This window comes from Schistocerca gregaria, chromosome 4 (assembly GCF_023897955.1).
Source record: "Schistocerca gregaria isolate iqSchGreg1 chromosome 4, iqSchGreg1.2, whole genome shotgun sequence".
Lineage (NCBI taxonomy): Eukaryota > Metazoa > Arthropoda > Insecta > Orthoptera > Acrididae > Schistocerca > Schistocerca gregaria.
The window spans coordinates 567998175-568012595 of NC_064923.1; the positions used below are offsets into that span (position 1 = coordinate 567998175).

The following is a 14421-nucleotide window of genomic DNA, read 5'->3' on the forward strand; positions in this document are numbered from 1 at the left end:
ATTTCTTTTATTTCATCAATTTCTTCGTCGTCTTCAGACCTAGTTGGCATATAAACTTGTACTTCTGTAGTAGGTGTGGGCTTCGTATCTATCTTGGCCACAATAATGCGTTCACTATGCTGTTTGTAGTAGCTTACCCGTATTCCTATTTTCCTATTCATTATTAAACCTACTCCTGCATTACCCCTATTTGATTTTGTGTTTATAACCCTGTAGTCACCTGACCAAGTCTTCTACCTCCTGCCACCGAACTTCACTAATTCCCACTATATCTAAATTTAACCTATCCATTTCCCTTTTTTAAATTTTCTAACCTACCTGCCCGATTAAGTGATCTGACATTCCACGCTCCGATCCGTAGAACGCCAGTTCTCTCTCTTGATAACAGCGTCCTCTTGCGTAGTCCCCGCCCGGAGATCTGAATGGGGGACTATTGACCTCCGGAATATTTTACCCAAGAGGACGCCATCATTTAACCATACATTAATGCTGCATGCCAGCGGGAAAAATTACGGCTGTAGTTTCCCCTTCCAACCGTTCGCAGTACCACCACAGCAAGGCCGGTTTGGTTAGTGTTAACAAAATGTTTTTTATACAATAAAAAACCCACCACCTTATGAATTAGTGGGTCATGATATAATACGTTAATTAGGTACAGCTTATACATTTCTAATTCTAATCTACAGACAGTATTGTTAGTTGAATGGGCAGACCTACTAATTAACAAATCTGCTACTCCTAATATTACTACTTACACTAGTCTCTACTGCCTGCAGCGTTACAAACATGCCAGTAAATATACAAACCTACTTGTGTGCCTTGCTCACCGAGCTAACCCCGGTGAACGCGCCCTGGTACAGGGCAGGCCAATACTTTTATTCGCTGCAGGTTTCTATCTTAATTCCTATTCTAATTTCCTAACCTAATGAACTATTCTAAGTCAGAATCGGTGCGTTGTCAAATCCGGTATGGTCGCCCCTCTCCCCCTATCCTGCACGTGGCGGATTCCAACTTTACCAGTCGACCAGTCCACGCACAGGTGGTACGGGATTGGGGTATTGACCTAGTATGTGATTTCTTTAAGTCTTAAAGCTCTCTCAGATATTGTGTTAGGACCTTTCGTGATACCTCATTTGCCAACTGATTTATCAGTCGAAAGGTCTCGTCTTGTCTTAATAACATGTGTGTCATGGTTGGGTAGTTGTTGTCTAAGTGTAGCTGCTACATCATCGAAAAGGGGGCACTCGTAGACCACATGGTCAGGAGTTCCCTCCGATGCACCACAGTCACACGTAGGCGTTGCCCTCTTCCCAAACCGACATAGATACGTCGGGTAAGGCCCATGTCCAGTGAGAAAGTGGAACAAACCCCTAGTTGGTTCAAAATAACCCATGCTCATTCTTTCCCTCACATTCGGCAGGAAGCTGAAAGTTCTTCTGCCGGATTCCTCTGCCTCCCAAACTTCTTGCCATAGCTCTTCACCCCTCTTCCGTATCTCGCCCTTATCCCTAACCCTAACTCCCAAGATTTCTTCTACTTTCTCTATGTCCCCTTTCTTTGCCCAATACCAAGCACCCTGTTCCCTGATTTTGATGTCCAGAGGACAAAGCCCCATTATTACTAATAGGGCCCCTCCCGGAGATGTTCTGTATGCCCCCACAGATCTTAATATCATGTTCCTTTGAACCCTTCTCACCGACATGGCGGGCACAACCCTCGTGAGCCTGTGTGCCCAGACTCCTGCGCCGTAACCCACTATTGATGTTAATATGCTGTTATGATACAATTTGATAAGGTGAGGGGGGAGATGAAATCTTTTATGACCTATGGTGATGATGTTATTGAGAATTTGCAGAGCTCTTTGTGTCACGGTTTCAATGTGCCTTCCGAAGTTCCACCTTTCATCGATGATGATCCCTAAGTAACGTCCCTCTCGTCGTCGGAGTACTGGTGTGCCCTCAATTCTTACAGTCGGGTTTCTTATTAGCTGTCCCTTTAGTAATAGATAGGTTGATTTGGTCGGTGAGATGGTCATCTTGGTATTACGGCACCATGATAGTAGTTGCGTCATGGCTCTGTCTATTTTAGGTTCAATATCCTCGCGACTTCGGCCGCCAACCAGTAGGAGGAGGTCATCAGCGTAGGCTATCACCTCTAGCACATCTTCATTCTGTTGCAATGCATTTAGAAGTGGCTCCATGTGGATATCCCAAAATAGGGGACCTAAGACGGAACCCTGGGGACATCCCTTTGTTATGGGTTTTCCAATCCTCCCGCTAGGGGATGATAGCCAGACCTCCCGATCTACACAATAGCTCCTAAGGCAACCGTATAGCGGCCCTGGGCACTCTTTCTCCCGCAAGCAGGAGAAGAGCGAAGGCCACCACAGGTTGTCAAAGGCGCCACTAATGTCCACCATGATGCCGACGATGTACTTGCACGGGGCCGAACCACAGACCTCGGCCGCCAGGGCGATCGCATCAGATGCGGAACGCCCAGGCCTGAAGCCAAACTGTCTGTCGCTCATCCCGTGCAGCACTCGGTGGGCAGTCAGCCTATCAGCAAGCAGCTTTTCAAGGATTTTCCCGAACACATCCAGAAGGCAGATGGGTCTGTAAGACTTTGCCTCAGCTGGATCTTTATCGGGGCCTTTCTTAATGATTACGTCGTTTGCTGCCTTCCAGATCCTCGGGAATTTGCCTTGCCGAAGGCACTCGTTGTACAGCTGGGTTAAAGGAGCGACCAGTTGTGGGGCCAAGAACTGCACCACCTCCGCCACAATGCCGTCTGGCCCGGGGGCTTTCCCTCTTTATTGTCTTTATGAGGGCAGCGACCTCCTCCTCCGAGAAAGGGAGGACTGCCTCATCATTTGTATAGTCGTCCAGATCCAAATCCCGCAACCGTCGCTGTTCCTCAGTATCCTCTGTTCTGTCGTCGTCAGGCAACAGGGATCGGAGTAGGACCTCAGCAGTCTCCTGCCATGAGTCTGTCATCCCATCCCCATGCCTGACTGTGGACAGCATCATAGGGGAGCGGATCTTTTCTCTTACTAGTTTGTACGGAATCCCCCATGGATCCAAGGCCAGCTGATTGGTCACGAATGTCTCCCAGCTTCTAACTCGGACCGCTTTTAATTCTTTCTGAAATCTTTCCTTTGCCTCCCGGTATAGCAGTAACCATCTCTGCTTCTCCCACCAGACGACACTGCGCTGGTAGTGCCTCCGCAGCCTTCTGACAGACTGACGCAGCTCCTGCAGCTCAGGAGACCATGGTGTCGGCGAGGCCGCCATGGCCCTCCTCCTAGTTGGCACGGCCGCCTTCATCGCTCTAGTCACTGCACACACCAGTTCCTCAGCTCTGTTGTCAATGTCAATTTGTCTGTCACCGTCCGGTAACGGAGGAATGTCACACTCTCTGGCTAAGCGTTCCCAGTTGGCTTTCCTGAAGTTAAACTGCACCTCCCACCCCATGGCCCAGTGGCACTCCCTGCTCCCTAAGGTAAAAGTGATAAGGTTGTGATCGCTTGTGGTGGCACTGTCTATCACCTTCCAGTTCTGTATTAGGTTTGCCGCATTTGGCGTGGCCAAGGTCACATCGATGTTCGTGCCTTGCCCCCCTCCCGCCGCATAGGTGGGAGAGTTTCCCGGTTTGTTTGCCACCACAAGCTGCAACGACATAATCACTTCTTCCACCTTTCCACCATTTTCGTCCCTTGTGCCACTGTACCATAGGGGGGACTTCGCATTTATGTCCGCAGTTATGACAACTCTCCGTCCCTGCAACGCCATAGCTACTCTTGTTAGATGGTCTAAATGTATGTCAATATCATCTCCATATTGGAAATACATGTTGATGAGTATTATAGTGCCTGCTGGAGATTGCAGTTCTATGACGTTGCAGTGACTGTTTGAGTACTGCGAAAGTAAGGTTGCCTGTAGTTTTTTGTTGGTGATTACCACAGCTGCTTTGGGGGCATCCCCACAGCTGATGACTTGCCATGTGGTGGCCACAAAAGGAATTTTGCCAGCCAGGGAGTAAGGCTCCTGCAAACAGAGTACATCCAGTCTCCTCTCCTCCACTTCCCTACGGAGTTCCTGCATCACAAGTCGACTGTTGTGCGTATTTAGTTGGCCGACAGATGTCCTAGTCGTCATGGATAATATGTGTGTACTCGGTCATATGGCCAGGTCTTGTTCGGATCGAAAGTTATTCTTCCATTTGCCAACACTGATTGGACGTATATATCCTCTAAGTCAAATTTCTCTCCTCGTCTTTCAAACAGTTTCTTTAGCAGGTCACGCAGGGCTCCGAAGTCCGTGGGGAGATTCACAGACTTTAGCTGTATTCTATCTACAGCCTCCATCACCGAGAAGGTTACCTTTCTACCGTTCTCATGTCCAATTCGGACCACATGTCTCAAGGCAGTGGTCAGGGTTGCCGGCTGCTCCAGTCTTGTCAGTTGCATCGTAAATTCGAGGTTTGGGTACACCCTCACCGGATCAACAGGCGGAAGCCTGACAATTGATGTATCAGTGGTGCAACTTACACTCGAACTTGTAACTTCATCTTCCTGTATGGGTGGTTTTTCAATTTTCTCCTTGGGGGTTGCCACTACCACAGGATGCCCTTGCCGTGGATGGTCTGTTTTCGGCTCAGATCCCCGGCTTCGAGGGGAGGGAGCCATGAGTGGCGAGGGAAATTCAGTTTGCTGACCTTTGTCTACCATATATGCCTCTGTCTGGACAGCAGTGTCTGCTGTTTCGACTTCTGAGCTCGAAAGCGATCTCAAAAATTCCCTGAACTTGTGAGCCCTCATAGCATCCCTCCTTCTCTTGCTCGGGGATTTTCGCTTTGGCATCCTGTAGGTTGTGTCAGACTCAGCCATAATAAATTCTAGATATTAGGCGTTGTTATAACATCCTGTATGTAGGGCAACTCCGTCCTGTAGCTCCACATGGTTTTTTCCCTCTGCTCTTACAGGGAATACAAACACTGGCAGCCTTACAGTCCTTTCGTACGTGTCCGTTGTCACCGCACTTGGAGCACGCCGACCCCCTGGTGCAGTGCCTGAGAATGTGGTCCAAGTCCCCACAATTGTGGCAACGAGGTACCACGATGTAATCTCTTACATTAATTGCATGAAACCCGACATATAGTCTGCCCATTCCAGTGATTTGCTTCCACATTTGTGGATTTACCTCGGCCACGTGATGGACAACGTCCCGATCACGGGGTCCTGTTTTGAATTTGAGTTTAAATTTATTATTGAATTCTTCAGCATTCATGCTTTCAAAATTTTGTCCCCTTATTGTCTCGCTTAACTCGTCGTTAGTCATTATAGTTGGCACATCATACAATATCACCAAAGGATTCCTTTTCCGTGGAGGTTCACATTTCATTACTGCATTCAGTTTTTGGTTTTTTAGTAGTTTTTCTTTATCTTCTTCTGAGGCTACTTCTACTATTACAGAGTTCTTGCTGGGTTTAACTTTCTTGATTCTTATTTTGTCCTTTACAGGATCTATTGTGGTAGTTAAAAGTTCTTGTAGCTTTTTACACTTGTGTCCTGTCCTGGCAGCGTCCGAAGAAAAACTGCCGTGTCTTGTCTCTTTGCTACCCTGTCGATTGTATCTTTTGTGGTAGTTGGCTTGATGGGCGCTTGCGCAGCCACTGCCGCCCAGGATTTGGCTGGTTGTTTTCGCAGCCTGCTGTTTTCTTTTTCTAATTCTTCTAAACGGCCTTCTAATTTTGCATGGGCAATAGCCCAGGCCGAGAGTTCATTCTTAATAATGGTCAAGGCAGCCTGACTGATCTTACCATTTTTCACATTCTGATCAATCAACAGGGCGATTCTGTTATGCCTCTGTGCGACGGTTTCAATACCAACATCTGCCTGCCCCACCTCGTCTTGTGGAGAGGGATCAGGCACAGTGGAAGCCCTCGAAGGCGCACTCGAATCACTCGTTATAGTTGTCGCCATGATTAACGAGTGATAAAGAAGTGGGAGCCCGTCTCTTGCCCCGGACCGGCTCCTCTGGCATGGGGGGGGGGGGGACTTCTTGCAGCTCGCCCACCGACCTCGCCCCAAGGTCAAGGGCCCTGTCGAACTGCCGGGTTCAGCACGCCGTTGCCAGCGCACTGGTCCCCATCGATGGCTCCGTCATCGGCGATTTCACGCGACGCTCCTCGGCAATTGCACCCCGCACTCCGGAGAGGCGGATGCACCTCTCGCCCTTCGCCGCCTACTAGCCCGAGTTTCCACCTTACGGCCAAGGACCCACTCCTACTCAGGTGGCGGGCCGGTCCCCCCAGATGTTCGGCGGTCTGGACCCAGTTAACCTGGCCCAGGCGATGTCACCACCTCCTGGGTTTGGCAGAACACGCCCCGGTTACCCAGGGGCGCGGCGAAGCACCATTGCCGACTCGCGCCGCGATCCCACGCCGACAAACGAAGTCGCCGGCATGCAGAGCTCCTGCTGGTCTGGGCCCTGCGAACAGAAAGGGACAGATGTTCGTCCCTCGACACAGCTCCCCCTGTGCCACGCACCCTTCGCTTTCGCATCGGGTTGGGTCGCAGCTCTCCCTTTTGTCGCAAGGCAAAAGGCCGAGCTTAACGTCTGGCACCACGGGAAGGCGGAAAGAGCCACTTGGGAAGGAGAGGCTATAAGAGACACATCACTTCCCCTGTGAGGAGTGCCGCGGCACGCCCGTCTGGAAGCGATACGCCCCAGTACGAGCCTCCGTGCCTTACGGCGCGCCGGCTACGGGCGAGCCCGCGCCGAACGCGCCGTCGAGCGACCGACCTCACGCCACAAAGCCAGATCAGTTAATCATCCAGACTGTTGCCCTTGCAACTACTGAAAAGGCTGCTGCCCCTGTTCAAGAACAGTTTGTCTGGCCTCTCAATAGATTTGGTATGAACATGTAATCTGATAAATAAATAAGCCCCCATTCATACGGGAAGTGGTCCAGGGTAGAAATTTGAGCATAATTTTTTTATTGACCTAGTGAGTTCCTTAGAGAAGCTATCTTCAAGATTCACCCACATAAAGTGTGACATAAATATTGAAATAGTCAAATGCGCGATTTTCTGCATGGAGGTCTGGCGCATCTGTGCTCTCGAATACAACCGAAGTAGTAAGTTACCGACGGAACACAGGCATGCTGTAAGTTTCTGATAGCATCAGAAGGCATTATTACCAACTAAAATACTATTCTCAACAAGACTTCTCTTCGGAAAGTGATTCGTTTACGCTGAACAGTCTGAAATAAAGTGCTTGTCTCGGCTCTTGGTCATTTTGATAGTCTTCTATACGAAGTAAAACGTGCTTGAAAATGACAAGTGTTATACGGATAGAAAAGGTACGGAACGTAATCACATTGGTGCAATAAACGCTTAGTCTGGTAAGTGGAAACGACTTAATCGATATAATTTCGTCAAATGAATGTTTAGACATCTGGGAAAAGGCCAACTACTCGGTGCTGGCAGTGCCGATTAAAAGTTCGTTCAATTTCACTACTTTTTGTTAAAAGTTTAAACTTCAAAAGCTTCTTTCAAAACATTTTTAAAGTTGGCGGAATCATAACTCTTAAGAGTACACAATCAATTATATTTTGTCTTTCTATAACCTCAGTCACCGTTTGTCCTACAGCAGTACGAAGAATTTCAGCTGTACGCTTTAATATAGTTTTGGTGGGCGTTCTTGTAAATGGTTCAAATGGCTCTGATTACTATGGGACTTAACATCTGTGGTCATCAGTCCCCTAGAACTTAAAACTACTTAAACCTAACTAACCGAGGCAGGATTCGAACCTGCGAACGTAGCGGTCACGCGCTTCCAGACTGAAGCGCCTAGAACCGCACGGCCACACCGGCCGGCATTCACTTAGTACCAGCAAGTGTAATTACTTAATTCCGTCGGCAGCTATTGGTAACTTTTGTTTTCGTAAAAAATTGTTTGCAAGCCCTGAAAGACTGGAGGGAACCACATTATCACAGTTTTAATACAGTAAAGAGGACTTAGTCGGAGCAAAACAAGTTCAAGAATACAATAAAGTTGTTTTGAAGAAGTGTGTTGACAGTAGTATTTGCCTTCCTAGTATGAATTGGTATTTCAGACCTGCTACGACGCAAAAATTGAACTTTTCAAGCAAGAAACCTGGGTGGAGCCTACGCTGGAAAGTCGCATATGTATTTTCTCGTGTAGTTTCCAGATGTCACAACCGTAAGTGCCGTTACTGTAACGCGCAACCAAGTGTAACTGTCGTAGCTGGATTATTAAATAGTTGCAAATAATACTCGCTAGGGCAAAATTTCTGTCAAGCAACAATCTGCTCGAAAAGTGTTAAGTTTTCCATACTCTTGAGACTTCGTATCACGGGAATAGATGCTCCTTAGTTTACAACGTTTACACTAAAGAGAGACTGAACAGACATGTAATTCTCATTACCTTCAGAAAGCACTATTCATTTTAACAGCACAATAGATCAGCAGTTAAATATGTACCATTTCTACAAAGAAAGCAGCCACGAACTTTTGCAACATGTCATCTTTTGGTGATACGGGCCTCCTTCACCATCGTCCCGCCTATTTTTAACCCCCCTCTAAAATAGAGAATTCTTTAGCATTCCAAAATAAGCCTGTGTCTCGAAGTGTTTCCTGACTAGTTCTTTCTGCGAGCAATTTCTTATTTTTTGAACAAGCAAGCCAGATCAGGCGCTGGTTGGCGTGGGAAGCAGTTCGTAAAGTAGATGATGCAGTTTCTTGGTGACTGCGTCACATGAATGTGCTGGCACGTTGTCGTGGCTGAAATAGCATTTTCCCCTCCAAATGGAGCCGTGTCCCCTCAGATTTCTTGTCGGAACTGTCCGGTACCCCACTGGATTATAGTTCATTGATCGTTTGTCCTTTCTCTGAGGATTTTAAATAGGAAGTCCTGTCTGTCCAAAAAGTATCCATAAACTTCACTGGCAGATGGCAGGCAGCTTTATATTTACCAGATTCACAGGAAGCAGCTCATGGTTTAGATTTTTGCTCGGTTATCTGGCCGTAATTAGAACGTAGGTCCCCAGTCCTTGATCTTACTAAAATTGCAGTGAACAAACATTTAAAGTTGAAAGCCAGAACTGCTTTCTGTACGTCGTCAGTCAACGGGACGCCAATGGGACTGGCATTTTCTGTCGCCAACTGATAACAAAATACTAGTTACGGATCGCTTCGACGCGTTTGGCGGCCTCTCCTATTGCACGCTCTTTCGATCTGCAGAAAACTAATTATACTGTGAACATCTTTACCGATTTCTTTGGTAACCATATTTGTCGAGCGTCTTGTGCTGTCTTCATCATAAAGTAACCTTCGACAATGTTTAAGTTCGTTGAATCAAAATTTCTTATCGACAACAAAGGATCACTATAAACACTAAATTTTAATTTCCTCTCATCAGATATTTCCTTACATTCTCTGGTCATCGGGGCTCAGTTCGAAGCGAGACTCATCACTGAGGAAAATTCTGCTCCAGAGTTAAGATTCCAGGCCGAAGAAGTGCCTTAAGACGCTTTGAGCGTCAATGGAACATCAAGCGAATTGCTGTTCGCCATAGTGCCCGACAACTAAGAATGATGGTCTGGGATGGCTCTTCTTTTCATAGTAGGACCGTTTTGGTTGTTAGTCGTGGCACCCTTACAGCACAGTGGTAGTCAGATGTATTCCTCGTCCCATTTAGTTGTCCTCCATGGCCAGTCACCCTGACCTTACATTTCAGCAGGATAATGGCCGCCCGCACACGAGTCTCTAGTGCTTACATTCGTGCTTGCCATACCCTGACTTGATTGCAACGTCGCCGGGCCTCTCCCAAATTGAGAACCTTCGGAGCGTTGTGGGCAGCGCCCTCCAATCAGTTCGGGAATTGGGAAGATCTAACCCACCATTTGGACAGAACTGGGCAAGATAATCTGTAGAAAGATGTCTAACAAGTGTATCAATCAAAGCCAAGCCGAATAACTACTTGCATAAGGGCCAAATGTGAGCCAACGCGTTACTGCCTTGTTCAATTTGTAAAATTGTCTTGAATAAATCATAGAGTTCTTCAGAAACATAATTTGTTTGTACATGAACATCACATCGAACTATTTCCGACGCATTTGTATAATTATTAGGATATTTCCTTCGTGGTGTCATTTTTTTGTCTTGTCTTACTGTGCATGATAGAATAAGGAATTTCTAAACGATAGAAATCAAGACTCGTACTTCCTTGTACAAACAGTTCTCTTGTTTCTCGTTCCAGGTGGTGTTGGCACGTCCGTCGTCCAGCTCGCTCGTACAGTCCCAAACGTGACTGTTATGGGGACCGCTTCAGAGTCAAAGCATGAGTCTGCTGTCCCTGGGGATCAACCACGTCTTCCGCTTCGGCCAGAGTTTCATGATGAAGATGCTCTTCCCGAGAGGCGCCGATATTGTCATAAACAGCAAAGGTGGCTCAGATATCGAAGAGTGCCTCTATTTGCTTAAACCTTTTGGAAGACTGATAAACATTGGTGGGTGGACAACATTATTTCTACTTTGGTAAATGATGAACGTATAACAGAAGGTGAAGGTCAGACGCACAAAGGTAGTTCGTCTGGTAGAAGGCAAAAAGAAATTGTTTCGTAAACTAACTTCTCGATATATTCTCCTTAAAGGTATATGCACATCTTACAGCGATCCTCCAACTTTTTCTTCCCATCGGAAAAATAGTCTGTCAAACTGCAAAATACTCATTGACTGAAACTATCACGTCCTTATTAGATCCCAAAGTATCAAGCTAGAGAACAGAAAGCAGCCACTTCAGTCTAGTAAATAGGGTGGGTAAGGAATCAATTCAAAGCCCAATTCATGCGCTTCTGCCATTGCTATCACCGATGCATGAGATGGTGCATTATCCTAGTGAAAGAGCACTTTTTTACATGCCAGCCTTGGTCTCGTTCAACCAACACACGTTTCAGACGATCCAGAAATGAAGCACAATATTCCAGTTACGGTTCTGTCTTTTTCCAAGTAATCGGTGAGGATTATTCTTTCGGATTCCCGAAAAACAGTGGCACATCCTCTTATCAACCAAGAAAATGGTCTTCGCCTCCTTCGGTGGACTTTCACGGGACTTTGTTAATTGTATTGGGACCCGTTGTTTTGACTGCTGTTTTGCGTCTGTTGTGTGTAACTGACCCAGATTTCATCAAGTCACAAAATGGCGCTAAAAGTCTTGTAGATTGCTGCTAAACGCCAGACTACCTCCTCTTACACTGACACTGCATCCCAGGGTGGCGTGGATGATTTTCCGCCTTTCGTCTCTGAACTTCGCTATGGATGTCCACTTACAGCAACCATCTCGGACATCGCCAGACATTTTGTTGAAATGTTATACCGGATGCGTTTCTGGTTGACTGTGAGCAATCGCGGTGCCCACAGCTTCTTCATAGCCATTCCTCCGTGCAGGATTTACGCACTCGCTCATTTCAAATGTTTAGTCTCAGCAATCTCATGAATTTTCATTCGGCGCTCTTGCAATATCATGGATTCTGACCGTGGTTACCTTTACGGTGACCTCAATTAAAGGGCCAAAGCACGGATTATATTCGGTGCTTGTCCGACCACGTTTCAATTCATTAATCCAAAAGTAAATATTCTTCCATGATGATGCAAGTCGGCGTAAGCTCCACCCAAATTTGTTTTGATTTGTGCGGTAGTGCAACCCTTCAAATAAGAATATATAACATCATTTTCAATCGCCGTCGACACACAGATCAATACAGATAGCTGTCGATGAACCGTACTCAGTACATTCTTGAAATCCTGTATAATACCATACTTCAAATAATCAAGCTACCTATAATTAAAGCGCAAGAAAAATGTTCCATTTCTTCATGGAAATTTACCGCTCATCAAACCACCCAAACAGTTATTTCTCACTGTAAAAACGGTTAGAACCTAATTTTCCTCTTTTCAGTAGCGGAAGTCATGTTCTAAATGTGGTAATAGATTGAAAAATGTTCCAAAACAGGCCACCATACTTCAGAAAAAGCTACTTTTGTCATAGCGTACTGCTTATTGTTCCTGTACCTTACTCAAGCCCCTCCAGAATATTTATCAAACTCTGCAAAAACAGAAGTACGTTTAGAACACAATCCCCTCAGTAGAACTGTCATGTCAGTGAGCCTTTAATACAAATTTTATTATCTAATCTAGCTGTCGTACTACAATCCTAAATAGGAAAAATGAAGTAAAAGCTGAGTTATTGGCATCAGCTAAAATACGTCCTTAATGTTCTCCAATTGGTGATAATTGTTAAATATCAAGGAAATGTTTCCACCTCTTTTGTTATGTTGTGCCAAACATCAACAGGAACTTCTGTTTTCATTAAGTTGTTAAAACCACGCTAATTGTGGTCATGTCAACGTTTCCAACTGCTACTGTTGTCTTCAAAAACTGAACACTTCTGATTCACTAGACATGGTCGTATTGCGTTTCTCAGACCTGTCAATTGACAGTTCAGCATAGACTAAGAACGACGGTACAACTCATCTTTCACGATAAATCAAGAGTGGAAGAATCAATAAGGGACAGAAAGTCACTTAGACATTCTTCGGATGGAGAGACACTGAATTTGTACCCATTTACTCGCTAAGTCAACTTAGGAGTGTTTTCCTGTTGGGAGCGCAAAGGGAGCAATCATCCTTTGTCTAACGTTGCCTTTGAAGTAATGTATCTGCTTCATGTCGAAGGATCTGCAACGGCACTGTATCGGCTCAAGAAATTGAGTTGTATTTGTTCATGCCAAAAACCAACTGAGAAACACTTACGCAATATGTTTACAGCGCTATTTTCCTCAGCGGCTGTTAAAATAAATTATTGCAGAAAGCTTAGGCCGGAGAAACCAATAATTCACTTGTACAACTACATGCTAAGAATATTTCTAAGTACTGAACACCCTTTTTGACATATTCCCACGCAGTTACCGTCGTGGAATGTCCCTGAATGACAATGTTTGGTCATAGTTATCTGAAGGATTCTTACTTCTCACTCCTTACTCATCCCTTGCTACTGTACGGATGACCTTGTTTAGAAAGACAAATAAGATAAACTATTGTAAAGTTAAATCTAATGAAGCTTTGCACACTATACTGCACAATTTAGCTCCAGTACAGCTACACTTGTTAAATTATTTGAGCAGAATGTGTTCATATCTCAAAATTATTAAAAATATTGAAGTATTGCAATTGTTTCAGGTTCAAACAACTCTGTAAAAAGTTCAATAAATATTCCATTGCCGCTGCAGAAACCTAAATGGGATAGCAAAGACATAAGGTCTGCGAGTATCGTTGGTAGGAATCGCCTAATGAGTGGGCTGGATATTGGATACCACCTAGAAAATAATCGGCCCAAAGTGCAAGCTATATTGAGTCACGTATTTGATCTAGTAGGCCGTCAGGAAATAAAGCCCATTATTCACACCATTTTACCTATGGAAAAGGTGAGCTTCAGTTTTTTACCCGTGAAAATATATGTGCTGAATATTCCAATAAACTTCTATCGTTACAGGCTGCAGAAGGCTTGAAACTACTGTGCAAGAGAGAGAACTTCGGGAAGGTAATTTTACATAAAATTTAAGTGTGATCAGTTACGTGCAGCGGAGGAATGGCTCAAGATCAGTTCTTCAGATCCTAGAGGGACACAACTAGGAAATCCTAGACAAGAGGAAGCAGCGCAGAAAACAACGAAACTGACTGTGCTCTACAGATACACTGAAGTTTGTTTTAATTACGTCGTTGAGTTTGAAAATCTTCATAGCGACTTCGCTAAAATTTTATTGTACACTGTGACATACCATTCAAAGGATTTTATTGCTTACGAAACGATGTTCTAAAGCATGCAATAAATTTTACGCAATCCTTCGTCTTGTTTATTACTTATTCCTTCGTCTGAAAATAGGAACACTATTTTTGGAATATTCTTAAATCGGATAACGGTCCCGCGGTGGAACAGATTGCGACGGCGTCTGAGATGACGTCGGAGAGATGGCTCTGTCCACCGTGGTCGTCTCCGAAGATAGTCAAGATTCTATTGAAATAGGTTCGTTTCTGCTCCAATCAGAATGAAATTAATTGAAACTGCTCAAGAATCTGAGTTCCACTTTGAACTATTGATTATGACAAATGTTAGCTTATCACATTCTCCATTTACAGGATTGATTGGATACGGCAGAGCAACGAAATGGCCACGCTCGAAGTGGCTAGGGTGGTTACACAGTGTGTCCAGAAGCAGGCATGGACAAGTAAAACAGGGGAGGCGGGGGCAGAAATACACACCAGCGGTACCAGTGATACTTTCCAGCCACTGAACGAAACTTGGAAATACGTGAAAAATACAATTGAAACCATTTTAACCTC

The 14421-nt window shown here is 45.3% G+C and overlaps 1 protein-coding gene across 2 annotated transcripts in view; it reads left to right on the forward strand.

The window, feature by feature from the left end:
- The window catches only part of LOC126266902 (synaptic vesicle membrane protein VAT-1 homolog-like), a 28421-nt gene extending 14498 nt beyond the window's left edge, over positions 1–13923 (forward strand). For both annotated transcript variants that reach the window (XM_049971573.1, XM_049971574.1), the window contains 3 exons: positions 10284–10533; positions 13261–13505; positions 13574–13923. In XM_049971573.1, coding sequence (XP_049827530.1) covers positions 10284–10507 — 224 coding nt within the window. In that variant the 3' untranslated portion in view covers positions 10508–10533; positions 13261–13505; positions 13574–13923. The remainder of the gene's footprint in view (positions 1–10283; positions 10534–13260; positions 13506–13573) is intronic.
- The last annotated feature ends 498 nt before the right edge of the window (positions 13924–14421 follow it).